At 38.6% G+C, this 22,106-nt stretch overlaps 4 protein-coding genes across 4 annotated transcripts in view; 3 read left to right on the top strand and 1 right to left on the bottom strand.

Moving 5' to 3' along the window:
* The first annotated feature begins 4,869 nt into the window (after nt 1-4,869).
* On the top strand, nt 4,870-5,397 carry LOC134820130 (UDP-glucuronosyltransferase-like). The gene has a single exon (XM_063830353.1). The coding sequence runs from the start codon at nt 4,870-4,872 to the stop codon at nt 5,395-5,397; it is 528 nt and encodes a 175-aa protein (XP_063686423.1).
* A 1,281-nt stretch (nt 5,398-6,678) lies between these two features.
* LOC134819555 (dnaJ homolog subfamily C member 9-like) overlaps nt 6,679-22,106 on the bottom strand; it is a 114,755-nt gene continuing 99,327 nt past the window's right edge. The window contains exons 6-7 of the mRNA XM_063829550.1: nt 7,033-7,123; nt 6,679-6,898 (exon numbers count right to left, since the gene is read on the bottom strand). Of these exons, the coding sequence (XP_063685620.1) occupies nt 6,765-6,898; nt 7,033-7,123 (225 nt within the window). The 3' untranslated portion in view covers nt 6,679-6,764. The remainder of the gene's footprint in view (nt 6,899-7,032; nt 7,124-22,106) is intronic.
* On the top strand, nt 9,165-10,445 carry LOC134819989 (uncharacterized). Its single transcript, XM_063830149.1, has 2 exons — nt 9,165-9,279; nt 9,482-10,445. The coding sequence occupies exons 1-2, from the start codon at nt 9,239-9,241 to the stop codon at nt 10,149-10,151; spliced, it is 711 nt and encodes a 236-aa protein (XP_063686219.1). The 5' UTR covers nt 9,165-9,238; the 3' UTR covers nt 10,152-10,445.
* On the top strand, nt 13,085-14,914 carry LOC134819200 (uncharacterized). The gene is made up of 4 exons (XM_063829006.1): nt 13,085-13,239; nt 13,396-13,498; nt 13,704-13,846; nt 14,004-14,914. Exons 1-4 carry the CDS (start codon nt 13,085-13,087, stop codon nt 14,587-14,589), a joined length of 987 nt encoding a protein of 328 aa, XP_063685076.1. The 3' UTR covers nt 14,590-14,914.

The following is a 22,106-nucleotide window of genomic DNA, read 5'->3' as shown; positions in this document are numbered from 1 at the left end:
TATCAGAGCTGAAAATTGGGCGATTAGTTTGTAGTTTTGGCCTTTATACGGCCTCTAAACTTGTCATACGGAAAACTGTCTGCCATTTTTTCCGATTCTTGGAATATAGTTTAATATTTCATATCCCTTTTTAAATGGTGATTATGTTATTTAAAATAATCTTATCTTAACTTCAGACAGTGTTTCGGAGGGTGACAGTTCTTTCTCTTAAGTACACCAAGACTTCTTTTGAGATGAGGATAAGAATTAGGACCGGTGTCCAGCTTTCCCTGTACGATGGAAGGTAAGTTATGTTTATCTCTGAGAGCACGTTTCCTTGATGTGTGTAGTGGATTTTACCCCTGTAGTGGATTTTTGTTCCGGGGTAGGTGAGACATGTTTTGGTGGTTAAATAGTTAGTACCTGTCTCAAACCATCAGAAAAACCGGGTTTCGACCTCTTGACCCACTCAGGCAACTCCCAGGGGCCACGCCCATTCCAAAATTACTCAAATCTAGGACAAATCAAGACTGTAAAATTTTACCCCTGTAGTGGATTTTTGTTCCGGGGTAGGTGAGATATGTTTTGGTGGTTTAATAGTTAGTACCTGTCCCAAACCATCAGAAAAACCGGGTTTCGACCTCTTTACCCACTCAGGCAACTCCCAGGGGCCACGCCCATTCCAAAATTACTCAAATCTAGGACAAATCAAGACTGTAAAATTTTACCCCTGTAGTGGATTTTTATTCCGGGGTAGGTGAGACATGTTTTGGTGGTTTAATAGTTAGTACCTATCCCAAACCATCAGAAAAACCGGGTTTCGACCTCTTTACCCACTCAGGCAACTCCCAGGGGCCACGCCCATTCCAAAATTACTCAAATCTAGGACAAATCAAGACTGTAAAATTTTACCCCTGTAGTGGATTTTTATTCCGGGGTAGGTGAGACATGTTTTGGTGGTTTAATAGTTAGTACCTGTCCCAAACCATCAGAAAAACCGGGGTTCGACCTCTTTACCCACTCAGGCAACTCCCAGGGGCCACGCCCATTCCAAAATTACTCAAATCTAGGACAAATCAAGACTGTAAAATTTTACCCCTGTAGTGGATTTTTATTCCGGGGTAGGTGAGACATGTTTTGGTGGTTTAATAGTTAGTACCTGTCCCAAACCATCAGAAAAACCGGGTTTCGACCTCTTGACCCACCCAGGCAACTCCCAGGGGCCACGCCCATTCCAAAATTACTCAAATCTAGGACAAATCAAGACTGTAAAATTTTACCCCTAGCTGTAGTGGATTTTTGTTCCGGGGTAGGCCTAGGTGAGACATGTTTTGGTGGTTTAATAGTTAGCACCTGTCCCAAATGGTGATTATGTTATTTATAATAATGTTATCTTAACTTCAGACAGATATTCGAAGGGTGATACACCAAAACTTCATTTGAGATGAGGATAAGAATTTCATTTTGGACCGGTGTCCGATGGAAGGGAAGTTATGTTTCTCTGTCAGCTCGCCAAATGTTTTCTATCCTTTACTGGTTAATGCAATCGTCAAAAACACGTAAGTATTATGATCTTAAAGAATTCTATAACAGACGCGCGCGGCCCTGAATCTTACAGTGCCTTTATGTCAAGGTGACACCCTTTTCCAGCCATTCCATATAGAAAGAGAGGGCTTAATTCATATTCTTCTACTGTTCTAGCTAGTTTTTGACTACTTATGATGTATAAAGCGAATAGCGTCAGTTAAGTAAGACAGAAAGCGCGCGCACGTACGCGCATATTTTCTTTTTGGTTGTACTGTCGATATTATGTATTATTTATGTCTACTCAAATTTTTCCAGGGAGTCTACTTAAAGATCATGAACATTTTCAACATTCGTCTGAATAAACTGAAGGAACTGTAGCGTAGATATATCTGCAAAGACAGAACATTCTAACTTACTCACCGGATTGGATCGAGCTGTTTTGAAACAAATGAGAAACCTATAAATATTTGTTTTCTTAGAATTGGTTTAACCCCCCAGTTCCATGGCCGGATATTATGCCAAATTATTAGACGGAGGTCCATTTCCCTTAGATCATCTCCGGAGAAGATTCTCCGGCTCCGTCTACTGTATTAGACGGAGATTAAGCTCTCCGGGAATTTCTCGGAGATTAATTCATACAGAATCAACAAAATTACCGTAGATGGTCTCCGGTCGTGGAACTTCAAACCGGAGAAATATCAGTAGACGATCTCCGTCTAATAATTTGGCATAATATGCGGCCATGGAACTGGGGTGTAAGGAATTGCTTTCTTATTTAAATTATTTATAGCGTTGTAGGGCCCTGAAAGTAGATGTTTGGGGCCGTTCACATTACGTAATCGGAGCCCAATCGGAGAGAGAGGCGGTGTTTATATGATAACGTTTGTGTAATTTTAACACAATAACTAACTTGTAACTGTAAAACTGGTTATATAGGGAGTAAGGGGGCTAAAATAGGCTGAAAAGTGATGTCTTAACATATGATCGGAACGACTCTCAGCTGTTTTATTGTAATTGGTGTATCTTGCTCTTATTATTTAAATTTTTAGTGTTGCCATGTAGGCCCTGAAAGCAGATGTTTGGGGCCTCGGGCCATTTACATTACGTAATCATTGAGAAGAGAGAGGCGGTCTTCATATGATGTTTGTTTGTGTAATTTTACGAGCCAGATGTTTTGTGTTTGAGCCAAAAGTTCTAGATATTCTGTTTACCAGTGCACAGCAAGTTCATCGAGTGTAGTATGAACTTTCAGCACATAAGATAAGAACTACTGAGCAGCTGGATAGTTACTCATTCAGATATGAAATCATTGTACATTTGTTGATTCGAAAAATGCTTTCTATTTTGTTCAAGACAGTGTTCACTTCAATTAAAATTAATGGGATCCACTTGATTATCCCCAAAGCAACAAAATGGACAGAAAAGACTATAACAGTTTTGGAAACTACTTCGTAATAAGTGCTGTAGGCGATCGGCAAAATACGTACTCCTATCTCCACGCGCATTTCCAAATATGGTCATGATATGACGTCACACGCATAACAACGGGTTTATTTTGCAAAGTTATTTTTCTAGCTTGTTGCGCGCAGCATCAAAAACAGTTTTTCTGTAATAACTTTTTAAAATGAGAAGCCCCAATTTTCCTCCTGGGGAGGTAACGTTATTTTTACAAGACGAACATTTTGCAAAAAACCGGAAGTCGCTATCTTTTTTACTTCCGAAGTTAGGCCCCTAACGGTTAGGTTTCCTGGGTATGACCCGCCTTACCTGGGGACCTCAGGCTATCATGTTCGATACATGGAACAAATATTTTACGAGTATCACCTAACCCGTTAAGTGTAAAAGTCGCGTAATTTGGCGTAAAATTACTTGACGGATGTTACTCGTAGCTAAATTTCTTTGAAGTATCGCGCGCCGCGCCGCTTTCTTCTCGAAATTTTATGGCCCGATGGCAAGTGTAAGGTGCTACGAAGTAACGCGCGCCGGGCCAGACCATTAACAATGGTCAAAAATTACGCGACTAACTCCTGCTAGTGCTAGCTGCACGCCAGAGGCATGGACTCCCAAAGTATATACGAAATCATAAAATAATAAATATCAATGCAACATACCACTGGAAGTGGAGTCTTGAACCTGTCGCTACCTGGCTCAGAGCAAACCCACTTCCGTTGTAGGCAAGGCCAAGGGACTTCCGCAGACAAGGAACTTCCGAGCAAGGTAAAAGCCAGGGAGATATGTCTCTATGCGAAGATGGGCCTATATAATATATATACTAGGTTGAGTTCCTAGTGTGGGATTTAGCGAAAGTTCCTGGTGAAGAATCCAAGGACGTCACCCAAAAAGGGTGTCCCTATCCAGTCTTGTCGACTGTTCCACAAATTTGAAGATATGGTTGAGTTTACTGTTGTTAAGATCCTCCATAGGGGTTTAACAATTTCCTCATTCTGAGCGTCATGATCTGGATGCGCTTGCAGAGGAGGTACTGGGATGTTTCTGCTTCTCCTGAAAAGTGTTCACAATCTTGCGCGGCGTCTCGAAGTTGACGTTGTTCGCCACGTTCTGAAAGTAAACTAGTGGGCTGTGACCTATCCTGACAGCGGCCATGTTAGCCGTCTGATGTGAGTTCCAGAAAAATGAAAGTTCCTGTATTTATATTTGTGGAAGAACATCTCAAGTGGGATTTTTCTTTGTCGCTGAGTGTGACCAAATTGGGAGGAAGGGTTGGTCCTATGGGGATGTTGTTGGATTCGTCCGCTAGTTCGTTACCGTACACTCCTTCATGTCCTGGAACATCAATTTCTACTCGATGTAAATACCTAGTGAGTTGAGTTGGTCTAAGATGTTCAGAACGAAGCTGGAGTTAAAACTGGTGCTGTTAAGCGCTTAAAATGCAGCCTGAGAATCTGAGAGGAATCGATGATTGATGGGGAACCTAAGTTATCATTAGTCCAGATACTTGCCATGTATAACGCAAATAGCGGGTACGACTTCCTCAATCATCAATGAACCTGAAGGAGGATTGTCTGTCCCATTCTCACCATGTAACGTCGAGCTAACAAATTGAATCCAAATTTTGAGTAATGCATTCGTTAACAGTTAAAAGGTCAACCAACAATATCAAATATAAGATCGTGAAATAAACCATCATAAGACGTTTTATAGTTTTTTGAAATTTGTGGAAGTTTTCGCCCCCGTTCTGTGTATGTTATGCTAAGAATCTGCTGAAGCGTGTGGTGTTTGGTCTGTTGAACACACGCTTGAATAACTGGTATATTGAACCGGTGATTAAACAACGAGTCCCGACTCCCGGATTACCAATGATATAACAGCGCTTACAACTACAAGTCAGTGAAACTAGTAACAATGCGGTCCCACCCCCGCCCTCTGGTAGACGGTCCAACACCGTACGGACCAGGAGTGTTGACACTAGGGGGCTCCCTGTGTAAGGCTTACAACCCTGCTGACATAGCGGCAGATTTAATGGAGTATGTTGACTCTGCTTCCGAGGGTTTCATCTACATTTCATTTGGGTCTGTCCAGAAGGATAGCCCGCCTGAAGAACAGTCTAAATGGATTGAAACCTTTAAATATCTCCCCTACAAAGTAGTCTGGAAGCAAAGCAAACAAGTAGAGAACCTCCCAGAAAATATCAGAGTGTTCCCTTGGGTAGCTCAGATGGCACTGCTCCAGCACCCGAATATAAAACTCTTCAAGTTCATAACACACGGTGGGTATGCCAGTAAAATGGAGGCCATATGTTCAGGTGTTCCCCAACTTGTGGTACCTAAATTTTCATCAGATCAGTACTACACCACCGAGAGAATTGCTAATCTGTACTTGGGCTGGGCGAGCAGATACCTGACCTTGACAACACAACTGCTCCGGAGATAAGATCTAAAATAAACCAGATAACAGGAAGTAATGGTTACTACGAGAAAATGGCGGATGTTAAGCGTCAAATTCTGTTAACTAGAGTGACAGACTTGCAAGTTGCAAGTGTTAGGGTATGTGGATGCGGTGGCGAATGGACATAGTTTCTTGCCAGGGTACCAGCCTTGGTACCAGTATTATTATCTACATATTATCTTTATTCCTACCCTGACAATACCAGTAATCAGGTTCATTTACAAGAGGGTGTTTTCTAAATCAGAGTAATTAATCTGAGGCTGCACTTACTAATTATTGTATAAAATACTGCTTTTATTCAATTATGAAAGTTGAGAGAAGCCTTAAGCTCAGGACTGAATGCTGTTATCAGTTATAGGATATCTCGTAATAAAATTATAATATATCTGTGATTCTGTACGTTAAGTTTAACAAGCCAGCGCATGTCTGAATAATGTGAATAAAAGAAAGATTTTGAATTCATAAAAGTCAAACAAAATAAGATTGCTTCTTTCAATGTGATTTATAAATATTCAAATAGTATTAGTAATTACATTTACAGAACCAGGTGTTAGTCAGTGTAATAAGCGCCAAGCGCGAGCAAAGAACTTTTTTTTCCCGATTTCGATAAATTTGGTACCAAAAGTTGTCTAAAAATGTGAATAAAATAAATCCACCGTGTAGCAATTTTCGGAAAAAATGCTACACGGCGCTTGTTCGCCGCGCGTGCTTTTTTCGCTCAAATTTTTAGTTTTTGGCCTATAACTTTCACATTTTCAATTATTATCACATAGTTATTATGGTATCGTAATCAGCTCATCGAGACGAAACTTTTAGTACTAATATTTTAAGATTTAAAGGAATCTTTTTTCAAAAGTTTTTAATCTGAAATTTGTTGCTTTAAATATTATAATTTTGGTACCAAAAGTTGCGTCTGATTAAGCTCATTACGATCCTGTAAGAATTATTTCAAAATATTCAATATTTTAGGAGTTATAGGCATTTAAAGCAATAAATTAACCATTTTTCGTCCTTTGTACACGTTTGCAATGCACAGGAGGCCCACATACATCTCGACGTTATCGTGCTACACGGTGAATTTTCATTATTCGCAGTTAAAGGCAACTTTTGGTACCAAATTTATCAAAATCAGAGACAAAAAATTCTGTGCCAACTCATGGCGCTTATTACATAGACTATGTGTCAATTGTAGCAAATATAATAAATTCGATTAAAATTTGAAATAATATCCTTTGTTAAACAGGTGTTTCGTTAAAAACATAAAAATACCACTGCGCTAAAAACATTTCTCTTTGTGTATGGGAAAGCATATAGCAAACAGTGATAAAACAAAGTTACCATTTCATAAATAATCACTTCTTTTTGGCTTTTCCTGTTTTCCTTTTCTTAGTGGGTTGAGCATACTTTGCTTCCAACTGATCGAAAAATGATTCCATGTTTTTACCTCTTTCTTCCTGTCTCATTGCTATCGCTTGAAACAACGATTCTGAAACACAAATTACATAAATTAAACTATTACATAAACAATTACATAAATTAACCGTAACTCGTGACTGAAATTGCCCTTTCTATTGTCTACGAAGTTTGAACTGTTAACTTCGCGACAATAAAGTCTCAAACCTTGTCCCCCAAGTTCCTCCTGAGCTTTGGAAGCCTCCTTAGCCTCTTTCTTCCCAGTCCTTTCTCTTCGCTTTCTCTTCTTCGGGTCTTCCTGAAAATGTTTAGTATATAACATATGGGAGCAAATTAAGCTTGCAAATTACCCCATCAACAAAATGAAAAATCTTCGTTTGGAATTTATCTTATTATGGCTGTTGAATTGGGGTCGTAATTGTAAAAAGCGCCACATCGTTTCATTTGGTAGAGTTTTGTTTTGATGTACCAAGGTAAGAAAGAGAAGAAAAAAATATTCGTCATGTGTGTATCTTACTATATATAAAGCGAGACGATATATATGGTTCCGTACCATTTTACTGACACCACGGCATCAACTTTAACGCGACTTTCCGCATACTATAGTATGTATACAGGGCCACAGGGCGTTTTTATTATTCCTCGCATGTAATTTGAGAGGATGACACAAAAAATAGTCACGAAACCAAAAGTGGTGTGGGGCAATGGGGTGGCATTCCACGGATTTAGGAAGCACTCAAAAGGAAAGTTTGCCTGAAACCTCGCACTTAAGGTATATTCAGTAGGACTTATAGGGATGGAAATCGTGCTTAGAGTACAGATCTATCTGAGGTCACTTTATACCGATTTTATTTTTATACACTATCAGTAGTGTCCTCGGTGTGTAATTAGCATATCCCTAGAATATAGTCTATAGGATTTATGTCTCTAAGAAGTAAGAATAATGGGAGGTAGTAATTCAATTTTGAACAGATCTAGATGGTGTACCTGAAATAAGGTACCCAAAGTTGTACTTACAGTAACAATAGTGTTGTACACGTTAATATCCGGAGAAGTCGAATATCAATGGGAAAATAAAAATACTCAAGTTTCATTTTCAACGATGGTACATAATCGCAGTGAGTCACTTGATCGTGTGATCTGTATCTAACCCTTTTATTGGCTTTTTGAGGGAGTTGCAACAAAAATCAGAAATTCTGCTTTTTGGTTCGCAAAATCAGGAATCAGAAATTAGCTATGCCTTTTTTTGGGGTGTACACTGTATGTTCCTCCATCATGTTGTAACCTCCGTCCAGGGAGCGGAGAGATATCACTTACTCAGCAACTACTTGCTATATTTAACTTTTCCAATTTCGGTTATTTGATGCGGTCTCTCAGATTATAATTACACGGAAAAACCTGTTGCAGGTGGGTCTACAATCAATGATAGGACTCAGTATTATAAGTATCAGATAACATTACGTATTATGTGAGATAATGTTATAATTTGTATATCACTTGAAGTACCCGGGACAGCCGGTACCGGACTAGTCCGTACTATTGCACGGTGGAACTTCTTTTGTTCGGTCTCATGTTCTTGTAAACTTATTTATATTTAGGAAGGTTAAAACACTATAGTTTAACTAGCAATATTATACTTTCTGTAGTTCTAAACTCTTAATAATTCTTAACTGTATATTATACTGATAGTGTTGGGCATTGTGGTGGAATAATATGGTATCTCTACTGATCCTCAACAACACCATGCTTAATTTGGTGGGATATTAGGATATGGGTGTATTCGGAACAGTGATTGTGAACTCTACCAACGGAACAGTATTCGGGCACAAAGGGACTTTGCAAGATGAGGTGATGAACTATTCATTTGGAGTGTGTCTGGTTCTGCTCATGCCTGTGGGAATCACCTGTAATCTTCTCGTATTCTGGTACAAATCTTACTCTAAGTCTAATAGAAATGAATGAACTGATTCTCAGTATCGTTACACATTTCTCGGACTAGTCTCCTTCATTCTGACACTAAAAATGATCTTTGGCTTGATAGTAGGAAGTGGATTGTTAAATTTTACTCCTAGTACTACTAAGTTATATTATCACTACTTCATGTACTACAACTTTATTGCAGGTATAACACTGTTAGCTTGAATAGTAAAACTCTCTCCGCTCTCTTCTACCGGTTCCTGTCTGCACCCCACCAGGTAATTAATTACCTGTACGATATAGTTTATAGCTAATTAATCAAATTAGCTATCAGCATCGTGGATTGTTGCTTCAACTGTTGGTCGAGGAGTAAACTGATAGAACATTACCGTAGATATACGCGTTACTGCGACCAGAGCACGAGACAAGGTTCTACGTCACCACACCCATCTCCCTCCCTCTCAGACTGGTATCTCTACTGATCCTCAACAACACCATGCTTGTTATGGAGGTGGTATCACTCCTGGGCCTCGTCAGGTTTAGTATTCTTTGTCCAACTTCGTTATCTTTTCATCTTGTGGGCAATTTAGTAATCCACCGATGGTCGCTTGAGGCACAGTTAACACAAAACAAAGGGTCACTTAAGGGTTGCTCAATTAAGGGCCGCTCAAGGGTTAACTTAAGGGTCACTTAAGGCACGAACACTTAATGTGCCATATCCTAACACCACTATCCCCAGGTTCATAGCAGTAGGGTTCCCACTCCTCTACCGACACTACACAGCGTATATAAAACTAGTCTTCACAGCACTGCTGGTCTCACTAACCCTCATAATCCTGGGACTAAATCTAGACTATTTCGGATATTTCGGGGCAGGTGTGTACTGGATCAGCGTGGTACAGTGGTTGGCGTGTAGCGAGAATTCCACCCCTATCTCCACACTAAACCTCTACATACCTGCCGCTGGGCTGATCCTAGCTGCGCTCACTTCAACAGCTACTGTGTTCTGTTTAGTGAGATCAGATGACAGGGCCGCTCACTCTAGAGGAAGTGTTACTGTCGTGCTTATGAATCTAGGTCTCATCATTTATCTTGCTCTTATCTTCGTAGCGACTGTATACCTTCCGTATGGTAAGGATACTATGCTCAGATATCTGGAGACAGAGGAGTATGAAGTGTACTATTTCTACTACTTTGTGGGAACCTACATGCCCCTTCTTCTTGCAGTTTACAACCCACTGGTAGTGGCTACAAGATGTCAAGGAATAAAAAGTATGGCAGCTAAGTGGCTACTCAGTGTTTTCTCTTTGTGTAGAGTTAAAGTTGGGGATGAAAACCGGTTCTTTAAATATGTGAGGGATCATTTAACCAGAACTCAGCAAAAACAGGATAGTACTTGTGATATATGATCTGAGAGCAAACTTCTTTATCTGATCTGATTAACTTTCAATTTTAGAAATGTATACTGTATAATTTGTATGTATTCGATGGCTGAATAATGAATAATGACCAATATTTTTGAATCATTTCATATCAGATTTGTTTTACACAGAACTCTGATAGTTTCAAATGGATTTTTTGATATTTAAATTTTAATTCATGTAAAGAGATTTTCAATATTAAACTTGCATAGTTGATAGTATCAGTTTTTATTCAGTCGATTGATCCATTTTATTCCTTATCAAATTTATTAATTCTCATATTATGATGGAATGAAAGGTGTCGCCCATTTAAATATTCATGCTTTTCATTTAGTATTAAAACAAGTCCTTCGTAAATTATGGAGCCAGGTTGTGGACTGGCTGCACCTGGTCAAAGCACTTCCATTCCAACACATAATAATAATCAATAAATGTAAGGGGCCATCAGCTACTTAGGAGTTAGGAGGTCCGCCAAAATCGCAGATTTTCAGACCAACCCCCCTCCCCCTGTTCGGGTATCCGAATTTTCAAAACCACCCCCCTCCCACGGACCGCCGGACGTCCGGATTTCTAGCTACTTTTAAGAGTACAAATAAAACCAACTCAAATTCTGGCTGGCGACATGAAGTGAAAAAGGCAGTAGGAGAATATGCGAGTTGTGTCTCGGCTCTCATGAGCTGCTCTGGGAATCGACTTCTCGTTCAAAATAGAGGGATCTAAACTTATAGAGTAATTAGTGTCAAAGAGTTGAAATAAATGGGACTTTTTCGTTAATTCTGCCAAAATTTCCGGACGTCCGGACTTTCAGAAACCCCCCCTCCCCCTGTTCAGATTTGTCCGAAATTCCAAAACCACCCCCTCCCTATTTACCGAACGTCCTAAGTAGATGGCCCCTAATAGATTTGTATTGTTGTGATTAGTCAAATATTATAACTAACAACTGAGGAGCACTAAAAATACAATATTTTCGCTTTACAAAATGCAGGATCAATAATGGTTTCCTTTTTGTATACCCGAGACTTTGATAAGAATGACGTGGGTATCGGTAATGTATAATGGGTAGAAACAAGTAGCTCTGGTGTACATTTATATCTATATTTATACTTGATATTTATCCTGATTCCTGTATTTTCTAAAGTTGGCAATAGTATTCGTTAATGAATAGATACTCAACAAGGGGTTTTGTCTAGATAAAAGACTGTGTTACGATATTCCACGTCAGAGTTACACCCAACCGAAGGAACTGTATTGTTGGTGATCTATCAGCCAAAGCTGCTCTTTTCTTTGAATCTGTTGTCGTTCAGTAAAACCCTGATGTTTCCTCAACCCCAAATTTGATAAATGATTTTTACCATTTCTAAGAGCTATTTGAGCTGGATCACTTTATTTCAACAAATGAGTTGATAACACGAGTTAAATTAAATTTTACAGAGTATAACAATTAGTGATCATAAATTGTGATGGTTCAAAAATATTGCACCCTACAGTAAAATATGATGGGCACCCAAACATTATTCTAATCTCTTTAGTTCTAGACTATCTGAAGTTCAATTTTCAAAACTCTCTGTAATTTTATTAGAGCTATGAGATAATTAGAATACATTAGATAAATGTATGATGATACAAATTCCGTGTGATAGCTATAAGATAATGGTAGAATAAAGAGAGAATGACTCATTAGAAAAAACAAAGAGACATGTTAGGAATCGCTAGTATATAATACTGTTTTGTTGTCGGTCTAGTATGACTTTCCAGAGCTGCTTAGTGACCTCTGTATTTAAAACTGACTGATTTTATCCGTCTTACCTGTGAATGAGGTCCATTAAATGGAATAGGCTCCCTTCACTGATAAGACAGGAAGATTATTATTTTAAATTGATTCAGTAATGCTAGCGGTCGTGCCTATGGCATTGAGATGAGGTTGTAATCAGCATTACGGTTATTGTTGCGCTTTGATTTCCTTTGTCCTGCTATACCATTATATAGCTTAAAGTTGGGCCATTCGATTGTAATGCCATAAAGTGTATCATTTTGTATTTTACCATGGCTATGGCACAGGTGTACCGTTTAATGGCAGATTCATTCAGTTTTTTTGTTAGTTGTCTTGACAATCGTGTTTACTGTTTTTATTGAACAATACTTATAGTGCACTGGTGCAAAATACATTGACGTAAGCTCATATTTCAACAATTGGTCATGATAAATCACCAAACACTGTAGTTCAAATTCTAAACTTTCAAAACACACTGTAGTTCAAAACTATCTGTAATTCTAAATTTTCTGAATGAATTCACAGTGCACCTAAATCATGATTCTGTACTAAAACCTTATAACCCTCCATAGCAGTGGCTGTCTTAGGGGGGCGCCAAATCGACGTTTAAATGTGGGACAATTTCGAAAACTTAACTAAAGTACTAGCAAAACTGCGCGTTTTGCTCTAGATACACACTTTTTTAGAGATTTTACCGGCGTATCCTCTAAAATAACCTAATTTGTTCAATTTTAGGATGGGGCCTGGGGCACTAAAAAGGGAGCTGAGGGGGCGCCAACAGGGGGGCCAACAGGCAACGTTACGCCACTGCTCCATAGTCTATACCGAGTGGTTTTACGTGCGAGGGTTACAAAATTCTGCCTTTAAAAGTTTTAGAGGGCTACCTTATGGGAGATATTGGCCTCAAATTATCAGGTTATTTCAGATTCCAGTGCCATTATTTTGGTCTCGTGAAACCGTTACCATTCTTAATATACTATTTTTCTGGTGCATCTAACTCTTAGTGAAGCATTACCATTCACACATAGACAAGAGTGAACCATTTCATATCTTTCATTTTTGCTGGTGCATCAGCGAACTATTAGTTGTATAAAAGTTATAAAGTTCTAAACTCTCTCTAGTTCTGAATAATTTGGTGGGATATTAGGATATGGGTGTATTCGGAACAGTGATTGTGAACTCTACCAACGGAACAGTATTCGGGCACAAAGGGACTTTGCAAGATGAGGTGATGAACTATTCATTTGGAGTGTGTCTGGTTCTGCTCATGCCTGTGGGAATCACCTGTAATCTTCTCGTCTTCAGGTAGACATCTTAATGAAAATGAATGAACTGCCTTTCCGTTTTACAATTTGCAAACTATTCAAGAATCCCCTCCATTTTGACACTCAAAATGTTATCACTTTATCTTCTGTTTATGCCTTATGAAATGTTTCATACGTGACTACAATTTGATTGCAGGTATAACACTGTTAGCTCGGATAGTAAAACTCTGTCTGCTCTTTTCTACCGGTTCCTGTCTGCACTGGATCTCATGATCTGCTGTTTCAGGACCCACCACCAGGTAATAGGGAAAATTACTTTATCAACTAATTAATTAATAAATCAACTTAAATTAAATAATTAACAAATTAATTTGACATCCGTTTTTACAACGTGTGAAGCTTAACGTTTTCAATATCAACATTTTCTTAGCAACTTTTTGTAGGTAGGCAATGGGGTCGGTTGGGAATTCAGTAGAATATTCTTATCTGAAAAACTATCCGTAGATATACGCGTTACTGCGACCTGAGCACGAGACAAGGTTCTACGTCACCACACCCATCTCCCTCCCTCTCAGACTGGTATCTCTACTGATCCTCAACTACACCATGCTTGTTATGGAGGTGGTGTCACTCCTGGGTCTTGTCAGGTATTAATGTTGAACCTAATGCTTGCCACAGCAACAGGGAATGAATGGGGTCAGTTTTCGTTTATTCAGCTCCGAACCTTCACAAAGGTCCATTTCATACATCCTCAGTTTTGGCACGAACACTTAATGTGCCATATCCTAACACCACAATCCCCAGGTTCATAGCAGTAGGGTTCCCACTCCTCTACCGACACTACACAGCGTATGTAAAACTAGTCTTCACAGCACTGCTGGTCTCACTAACCCTCATAATCCTGGGACTAAATCTAGACTATTTCGGGTATTTCGGGGCAGGTGTGTACTGGATTAACGTAATCCAGTGGGTGGTAAGTAGTGAGGATTCTGCCATTATCTCCACTCTAAACCTCTATATTCCCGGCACTGGGCTGATCCTAGCTGCGCTCACTTCAACAGCTACTGTGTTCTGTTTAGTGAGATCAGATGACAGGGCCGCTCACTCTAGAGGAAGTGTTACTGTAATGCTCATGAATCTGGGTCTCATTATCTACCTCGTTCTTCTCTTTTCAGCAACCCAGTATCTCCCTTTCGGTAAGGATACCATGCTAAAATATCTGAAGACAGGACAGTACGAAGTGTACTATTTCTACTACTTTGTAGGAACCTACATGCCCCTTCTTCTTGCTGTGTACAACCCACTGGTAGTGTCCATGGGATGCCAGGGTATAAAAACTAAGTGGCCGGGAGTGTTCTCTTCTCGTGTAGAAACAGAGTCCACACTTTAGATTATAGATAAGGGATTGAGCGAGGACTCAGCGGAAACTGGACAGTATTTGTGTTAAATTGTCTTAGAACAAACTTGATTATCTTATCTTGGGCCTGTATGTAGCTGGTACCTCTATCACTATGTATAATATGGTTGAATAATGGTCAATAATTTGGAATATTATATTTCAGGATTTGTTTTAAATGTAACTCTAAAAGTTTTAAATCAATATGTTTTAGGGTTTGATTTTTTATGTGCGAACTTGCATGGTATTATTTTTAAATTGTTTTAAAAATAACAATAGCTTCGGGCTTACGCCTTACGGTTTTACATAAAATTTATTGAAAACAAAAGAAGTTTTTTACTTTTCCCGCAGTTATTGTTGTTGCAGGATAAAGTAAACCAGTCTATAATTTGTCCAGTCTAGACGCAGTACATTCGGCTAACTACTACGCAGTACATTCGGCTTAACTCAAGAGAAAGAGTGAGACAACTTTTTCAATAAATTTTAATTAAAACTGTAAGCCCGAAGCTATTGTTATTTTAAAAACAATTTAACCAATTATCAATTTTTAGGTTCGGTTTTTGTAATGACATTATTTGGTTTGATGTTTTTTCCATTACTTGGTTTGATGTTTAAAAAAAAGGGACTACCCGAATTTTAAACAATTTTCACTTAGGGACTTTTCGGGGGCGTTCGAATAGTGTCCACAAACATTTTTACTGTGACACTAAGAATTGTTTAATTTCTTGCGAAATTTGATGCCCAGCCGGTTTTTCGGCGTACTTAACAACGATGACAGGATCTGGTGTCGCACTACACTTACAGTACGTTTACCGTTTTCCACTACCGTTTTCCCACTCGTGTTGTTCAGTTAAGTGTGAATGTAATCTTAATTAGTTAATTGGAGCGATATTCATCCCTACAAGTTTTATTATGTTTAGCTGTCCTGTAATAGTGTAACTCCATTGTAAGTTAGCACAATGAGAGAGACTTTGCGGAGAAACGAGGGGCTTTCATGGCGCCCCAGTAACTCGTACTCCGTTTTATAGATCTACTAGAAAGCCCGTGGTAACAGGGACGAAGCTAGTAGTATTCTTTGAAAGAAAGTTTTAATCGCATCAAAAAATATCCATCCCAACCGAAGATTCAAGATACAGCCGATTTAAATATAAAACACTTTAAACACAACGTAATTACCACAAAACCGATCAAAATGACGTTAAAACAATCTTTGCACGTGCATGTGTGCATTAAAACAGCGTTGCTATGGAACGTTTTGGTTGTTGCCTAAATTCCTATTTCTCATCTGATTTGCACGTGGGCGGTCGTACAGACAGACAGACAAAAAGAATTCTCTGAATTATAGTAGAGACTAGAAAGCCCGTGGTAACAGGGACGAAGCTAGTAGTATTCTTTGAAAGAAAGTTTTAATCGCATCAAAAAATATCCATCTCAACCGAAGATACAGCCGATTTAAATATAAAACACTTTAAACACAACATAATTACCACAAACCGATCAAAATGACGTTTAAACAATCTTTGCACGTGCATGTGTGCATTAAAACACCGTTGCTATGGAACCTTTTGGTTGTTACCTAAATTCCTATTTTTCATCTAATTTGCACGTGGGCGGTCGTACATACATACATTCTAGAAAGCCCGTGGTAACAGGGAAGAAGCTAGTAGTATTCTTTGAAAAAAAGTTTTAATCGCATCAAAAAATATCCATCCCAACCGAAGATTCAGCCGATTTAAATATAAAACACTTTAAACACAACGTAATTACCACAAAACCGATCAAAATGACGTTAAAACAATCTTTGCACGTGCATGTGTGCATTAAAACACCGTTGCTATGGGGACGTGTTCAAACCTGGTTGGTGGTTTTGTTACATTTCTCCCACTCTTTACTTCTGGGCCCCCAGATTGAAATCTGTAACATTTTAAGAAAAACTGAAACTACTGACAAAAACTAGACCCTTTGACTGAGGGCACCCTTGAATCAGAATTTTTGTAACATATTCAGGTCCTGAGATATAGCAGTTTAGTTGGGGGCCCTGGATATTGAATTTTGTAACACATTTCTATGTTACACTTTTTCAATGAGTTTTTAGAGAAGCTTCTTGATATTTTTTCAAGTTCATACCAGTTTTTCTAGGTCACAAAGGGTTCCATCAACCATATTCTTGACCAAATTTTGTACTTGGGCCCAAAACATTGAATTCTGTAACATATTTATGTTTTCACTGCCAAGGTCATATCTGGAATATTCAATATATTTTTGTATTGGTAACATGGTTTTTAGATTCTCATACAAAATTCTGAAGCAATCCTTATTCATATAATTTGATAAAATGGCTGCGGAACTTGAATTATGTAACATTAGAAATTAAGTGTATAGAGTATGTACCCTAGTGTGAGGGGTGTTAGGTAAGCTTAATTATAGTTTTTGAAGTTCATACCAGTTTTTCCAGGTCACAAAGGGTTCCATCAACCATATTCTTGACCAAATTTTGTACTTGGGCCCAAAACATTGAATTTTGTAACATATTTATGTTTTTACTACAAAGCTCATATTTGGAATGTTCAATATATTCTTGTACTGGTAACATGGTTTTTAGATTCTCATACAGAATTGTAAAGCAATCCTTATTCGTATAATTTGATAAAATGGCTGCGGAACTTGAATAATGTAACATTAGAAAGTAAATTTATAGAGTATAGTATATAGTATGTATCCTAGTGTGAGGGGTGTTAGGCAAGCTATATTATAGTTTTTGAAGTTCAGACCAGTTTGCCTAGGTCATAAAGGGTTCCATCAACCATATTATTGACCACATTTTGTACTTGGGCCCAAAACATTGAATTTTGTAACGTTTTAATGTTCCGGTCAAGCATTTTGTACACCAAAATTGTAAAATTTTGTATAAATTACGAGTCAATTGTCACTCTGCCACTTCAGTGGATAAACTCGTGACCTGACATTTTATTGTTACAAATTTCAATATATAGGGCCCAATTTCTATTTTCTATACAATTTGATATATAAATTAAACGTTTTTAAATATCCAACCTTTAATCTAATTAGCTATATTCATTTGATTAAATTTACCGCGTTCTGTCGTAAATTCAAATTACATAATACATTACATTTAAATTGTTACAAAATTCAATAATTTGGTCCCAATTATCATTTTTTAAATTTTCTCACATGGGAAAATACAATGACATTTGACACCACGTGGAATAACCTGATCTATCAACTTAGAACTGTTAAAGTTTCATGTCAATGCTATCCATGACACTGCGTCAACACCTAGCAACCTAAAGCTTTGGAATAAAGCCGTTTCAGGAAACTGTAAACTCTGCAGCAAACAAGGGACACTCAATCATATCCTCACGTTCTGCAAGGTTGCACTGAGACAGGGACGTTTCAACTGGCGCCATGATCGGGTCCTACGTGAAATCATGAAGACTGTTTCATCACAGATTGAAGAGTTTAATTCCGACATCGCCAAGGAATCGAAGAGGGCACCGTCGGTCTTTCACAAGGCAGGCAATAAGCGCGAGAAGGTTACCTTAGCTGACCCAACTCATCATAAGACCAAAAGATATTTCTTTTCAGATGCCAACGACTGGAAGATAATATTTTATAAGGATAAGAGACAGAGGAACTTCCCGCAGCACATTGCAGCTACACCACTAAGACCTGATGTAGTGATCTATTCAGATAAAGTAAAGAAGGTTTATCTAATGGAGCTGACTTGTGGAAATGAGCAGAACTTTGCTGATCAAGAGAAGCGAAAGATGAAGAGATATCAGCAGCTGACAGAAGAGATAGAAGCCAACGGATGGGCTTGCAAGCTCCAGACAGTAGAAGTGGGAGCTCGAGGCATTTACAACTATAGCCTCCCAACCTTTATGAACCACCTGAACGTAAACAACAAAGAGAAGAAGAAGGCCTGCATGAAGATCGCTGAGATCAGCCTGAGGGCATCGTATACCATCTATTTGTCCAGAAACAATACCATATGGACAGATGATTGGGAGTTAGTCAAGAGACCAGTAATAGCATAGTAGGAGCGTAGAATGTTTGGGCCCAGAAAAACATGTTTAATACCGCTATGAACCCGTCATAAGCCGGGGACTACTATGAAAATGATGATGCTGTGTTGTTGAAAGACCTTCGACCAATCAAAGATGTACCTCATCACGCCAAGCAGTTATGCTTGTAGGTGAATATACACTTATAGAGTACAACAACTTTATAACACTCCTTTCATGTCTTTATTTTAATGCATCAACCAACTTAAAACCAATACTAGATCAAACAACTCTGTATAACATACTCATTTGTAACCATGTTACGTTATTCAAAGAAATGGGCCTTTTATTGATTATGAGCCATATACCAAGATTGTTGTAATGCCTTTATACAAGAATTGCTGCACTAATAACCTGGTTTTAGAGTTAAATACATATCCTACACTAGCTGTGGTTGTAACAAACTATAAAGATATCATGAAAACAAGATGTTACAAAATGTCCATTTTGGGCCTTTTTATGAACTCACAAGTGGGCCTTTTTTCATTCCGCAGCTAAGCAAATACCTAAAGCACATTTTTTCCCGATCCATGACTCAAAGTGCCGAAGGCACAAAAGAGTCAAGGACAAGGGTTAGCGATCGAGGTTTTTTTGGGATATGGTAGCTTTGCGACCGTGCGACCGTACGTGCCTGCGTGCCTGCCGCGCCTGCGTACGTGTCGCCCACGTGTCTGCCTGCGCAAAGTTATTTTGCGCGAAAATCTGAATTAAACAATTGTTGGCGCGCGGTGCTGAAATGTTCAAGTACATTGTTAATTTCACCATGTACGCATCCCGCTAGAGACTAATTGATAGCATAGTATTATTATTTTGACTTAGTATTACTATTTTGCACAGATCCGTGTCAGGTTGCATAAACAATAAACATATGGTTACATAGAAATATACACGATTTTCAAATTAAATATGGAATTATATCAACTGGGCGGCGCTCGGCCTGTCACTCCGCCATATCTGTATGCTTATAAACAGTAAAGACTGGGGTCCCCAGGTGGTATGGAATATGATCAAATACTCCATCACGGATCGGGAAATTGAGCGGCCATCCACAAAAGAAAAGCGGCCGCATTTCTTGTTGTGAAGCAAGAATCTTTAGAATTTAATAATTGGCTGAGCCATTGAAAAGTGTAACCAAATGTTACATTTTTCAATATAACTGGGCCATTTTACAATATTATTCATAGCCGATGACCTGAGACTATTTGTTATCACAATTATAATCATCTCTGAAAGTTTCAAGACCATCGAGTAATTATTAATGGAGTTATTGTAAAAATGAGAAAATCGCCCATTTTGGCAGTGTAACAAAACCACCAACCAGGTTTGAACATGTCCATGGAACGTTTTGGTTGTTACCTAAATTCCTATTTTTCATCTAATTTGCACGTGGGCGGTCGTACATACAGACAACATCAGAAATAATTCTCTGATGCTGCACATGTTAAGTAGTAATAGTATTCTTTATGATCAAAATCGGGGATGTTACCAAATAGCAGTCTTATAAGCTTATATATCGCTTTGTAATTGCACAAATTTTATTCAGCCTGTGTTTTGGGATTTCGATTCCACCCCAGCAAGTTATACAATAGCTAGTACAGGCTAAACATAAAGACAAGGTGCTGTTCTCTTGTGCATAGTACCGTTCTCCATGCGGTTCGGCTTTGTATTATTGATTCCTTAAGGCACGCTGATCGAGAATAGACGACTTCAAGTCTCCGTCGTACTCCATTTTATCGATTCGCATCTACCTGGATATAATAGCTCATAATGTTAGTTATAAGTATTACGTACATAACTTCACAATGTACAGGGTGTTCACGATACATCGGAACGGTATCAAACATCTGCAGTAGACTAGATTAATTCATGAAGGAGTAACCAGCTACCTTACGAGACATATTTTTGTTCGACATAATTCCGGTGAACTAAATGATTGATTTTTTCATTTCCTTATTTTACAAAAATGAAACCCAATATTTGATAAAATTAAATAAAAAATCTTCTCTGATCAGATGTTTCATCTTCTAAACAATTCTCCGGAGCCTTTGAAATTTAGCCTCAATTTCACCGCCGTGGCCAATATTTTAAAGTAGTGACAGAGCTTGCTTATTTTTACATTAGTGCCTGTGATCCTATACTAAAGACCCGGCATATAGACTTTTTAACCGGATCAGATCTCGAGACATGCTGTTAGGTCTCAAGATCAGACTGTTACCTAAAATTCCCAGATGAAGTTTTTTAAATACAATTTGTCTGAAAAATCTTGAAATTTCCAGTTGATATGCAGCTACGCAACCTAAACCAGACCGGAACCGTTTATTGAGCCGTATATCTGGAAGGAACCGGATTCATATTCGATAGGGTTAAAATGGCGAAAAACTTTCTCGGTTACGTGATATGACCGTTTAAGGAAGTTGGTATAATTTCTCGTTAGGGTTAGGGTTTCAGTATATGCTTTTGATAGGGATTGGGTTAGGGTTAGGGTTTGGATCAGATATGAGGGCTAGGATTTCGAAGAGTCGTTCAGGGCCAGATAGAGAACGGGTTAAAAATGCCCGTGACATTCGAGTGTAGAGTGATTAAACATTGTAGTACAGTTAAACGGGGTTTTACTGTAAAAATATCCAAGAAGGCACATTGAGATTTTGTATAGAATATTCATAGCTAACATCTTCAGCTTTGGCACAGCAGCTAAACCTGATAACAAGCTACTTGAAAGATATTCAAGACGAAATACAGGATTTGGGAGACAGAGTTGAGAACAGTCCTTTTACATCCAGCCAGAGAAGCTGTTTCAGGTCATCATCAAGATGGTATTTGACCGGTAATCACTAATCCGTCTATTCTGATTCATGACTTAATATATTAGACGGAAAACTTGCTAGATATTTTCCGAGAAGATTTTAATATCTGACCTCTGGGGGTTGAATAATCTTATAATATTTGCAAAACTCTCTCCTGCAGATTGCAAATCTAATTGTCCAGGTAACAAACATTCCAACTGCTCTCTACATATTCATAATGAAAAACAACGTACAAAAAAGCATAAGTTTCCTGGTCATCAATCCATTTCTTTAAAAAACGGATTCCACCAATTTTCATAATCTAAAACAACGGCCAGGTAGCGTAGTTGGTTAATCATCGGATTTGTAATCGTGAGATTGTGAGTTCGAAACCCACTGCCTGCCTAGTCGTGGGGTGAGTGTCGTCGACATTCAGCTTAAGATCCTGAGTGGTCTATGCAGCCCCCGGTCTACTCAGCCGAATATTCGAGAAATCGTGTGTGAGGGTTAAATGAGAAGCTGTCCATTGCAGCGAAGTCTCGGGCGAAGAAAGTATGGTACACACTACCTTAACCGTCACTGGCCTAATTAAATCCTTCGGCTTTCTGTAATTGGCTAGTTACACTTGTGTAACAATGTGGCT

The sequence above is a fragment of the Bolinopsis microptera genome, chromosome 8, assembly GCF_026151205.1.
Source record: "Bolinopsis microptera isolate Bmic1 chromosome 8, MBARI_Bmic_1.0, whole genome shotgun sequence".
Lineage (NCBI taxonomy): Eukaryota > Metazoa > Ctenophora > Tentaculata > Lobata > Bolinopsidae > Bolinopsis > Bolinopsis microptera.
Note: the sequence above shows the minus strand (reverse complement) of the source record. Positions and strands in the feature narration are given on the sequence as shown.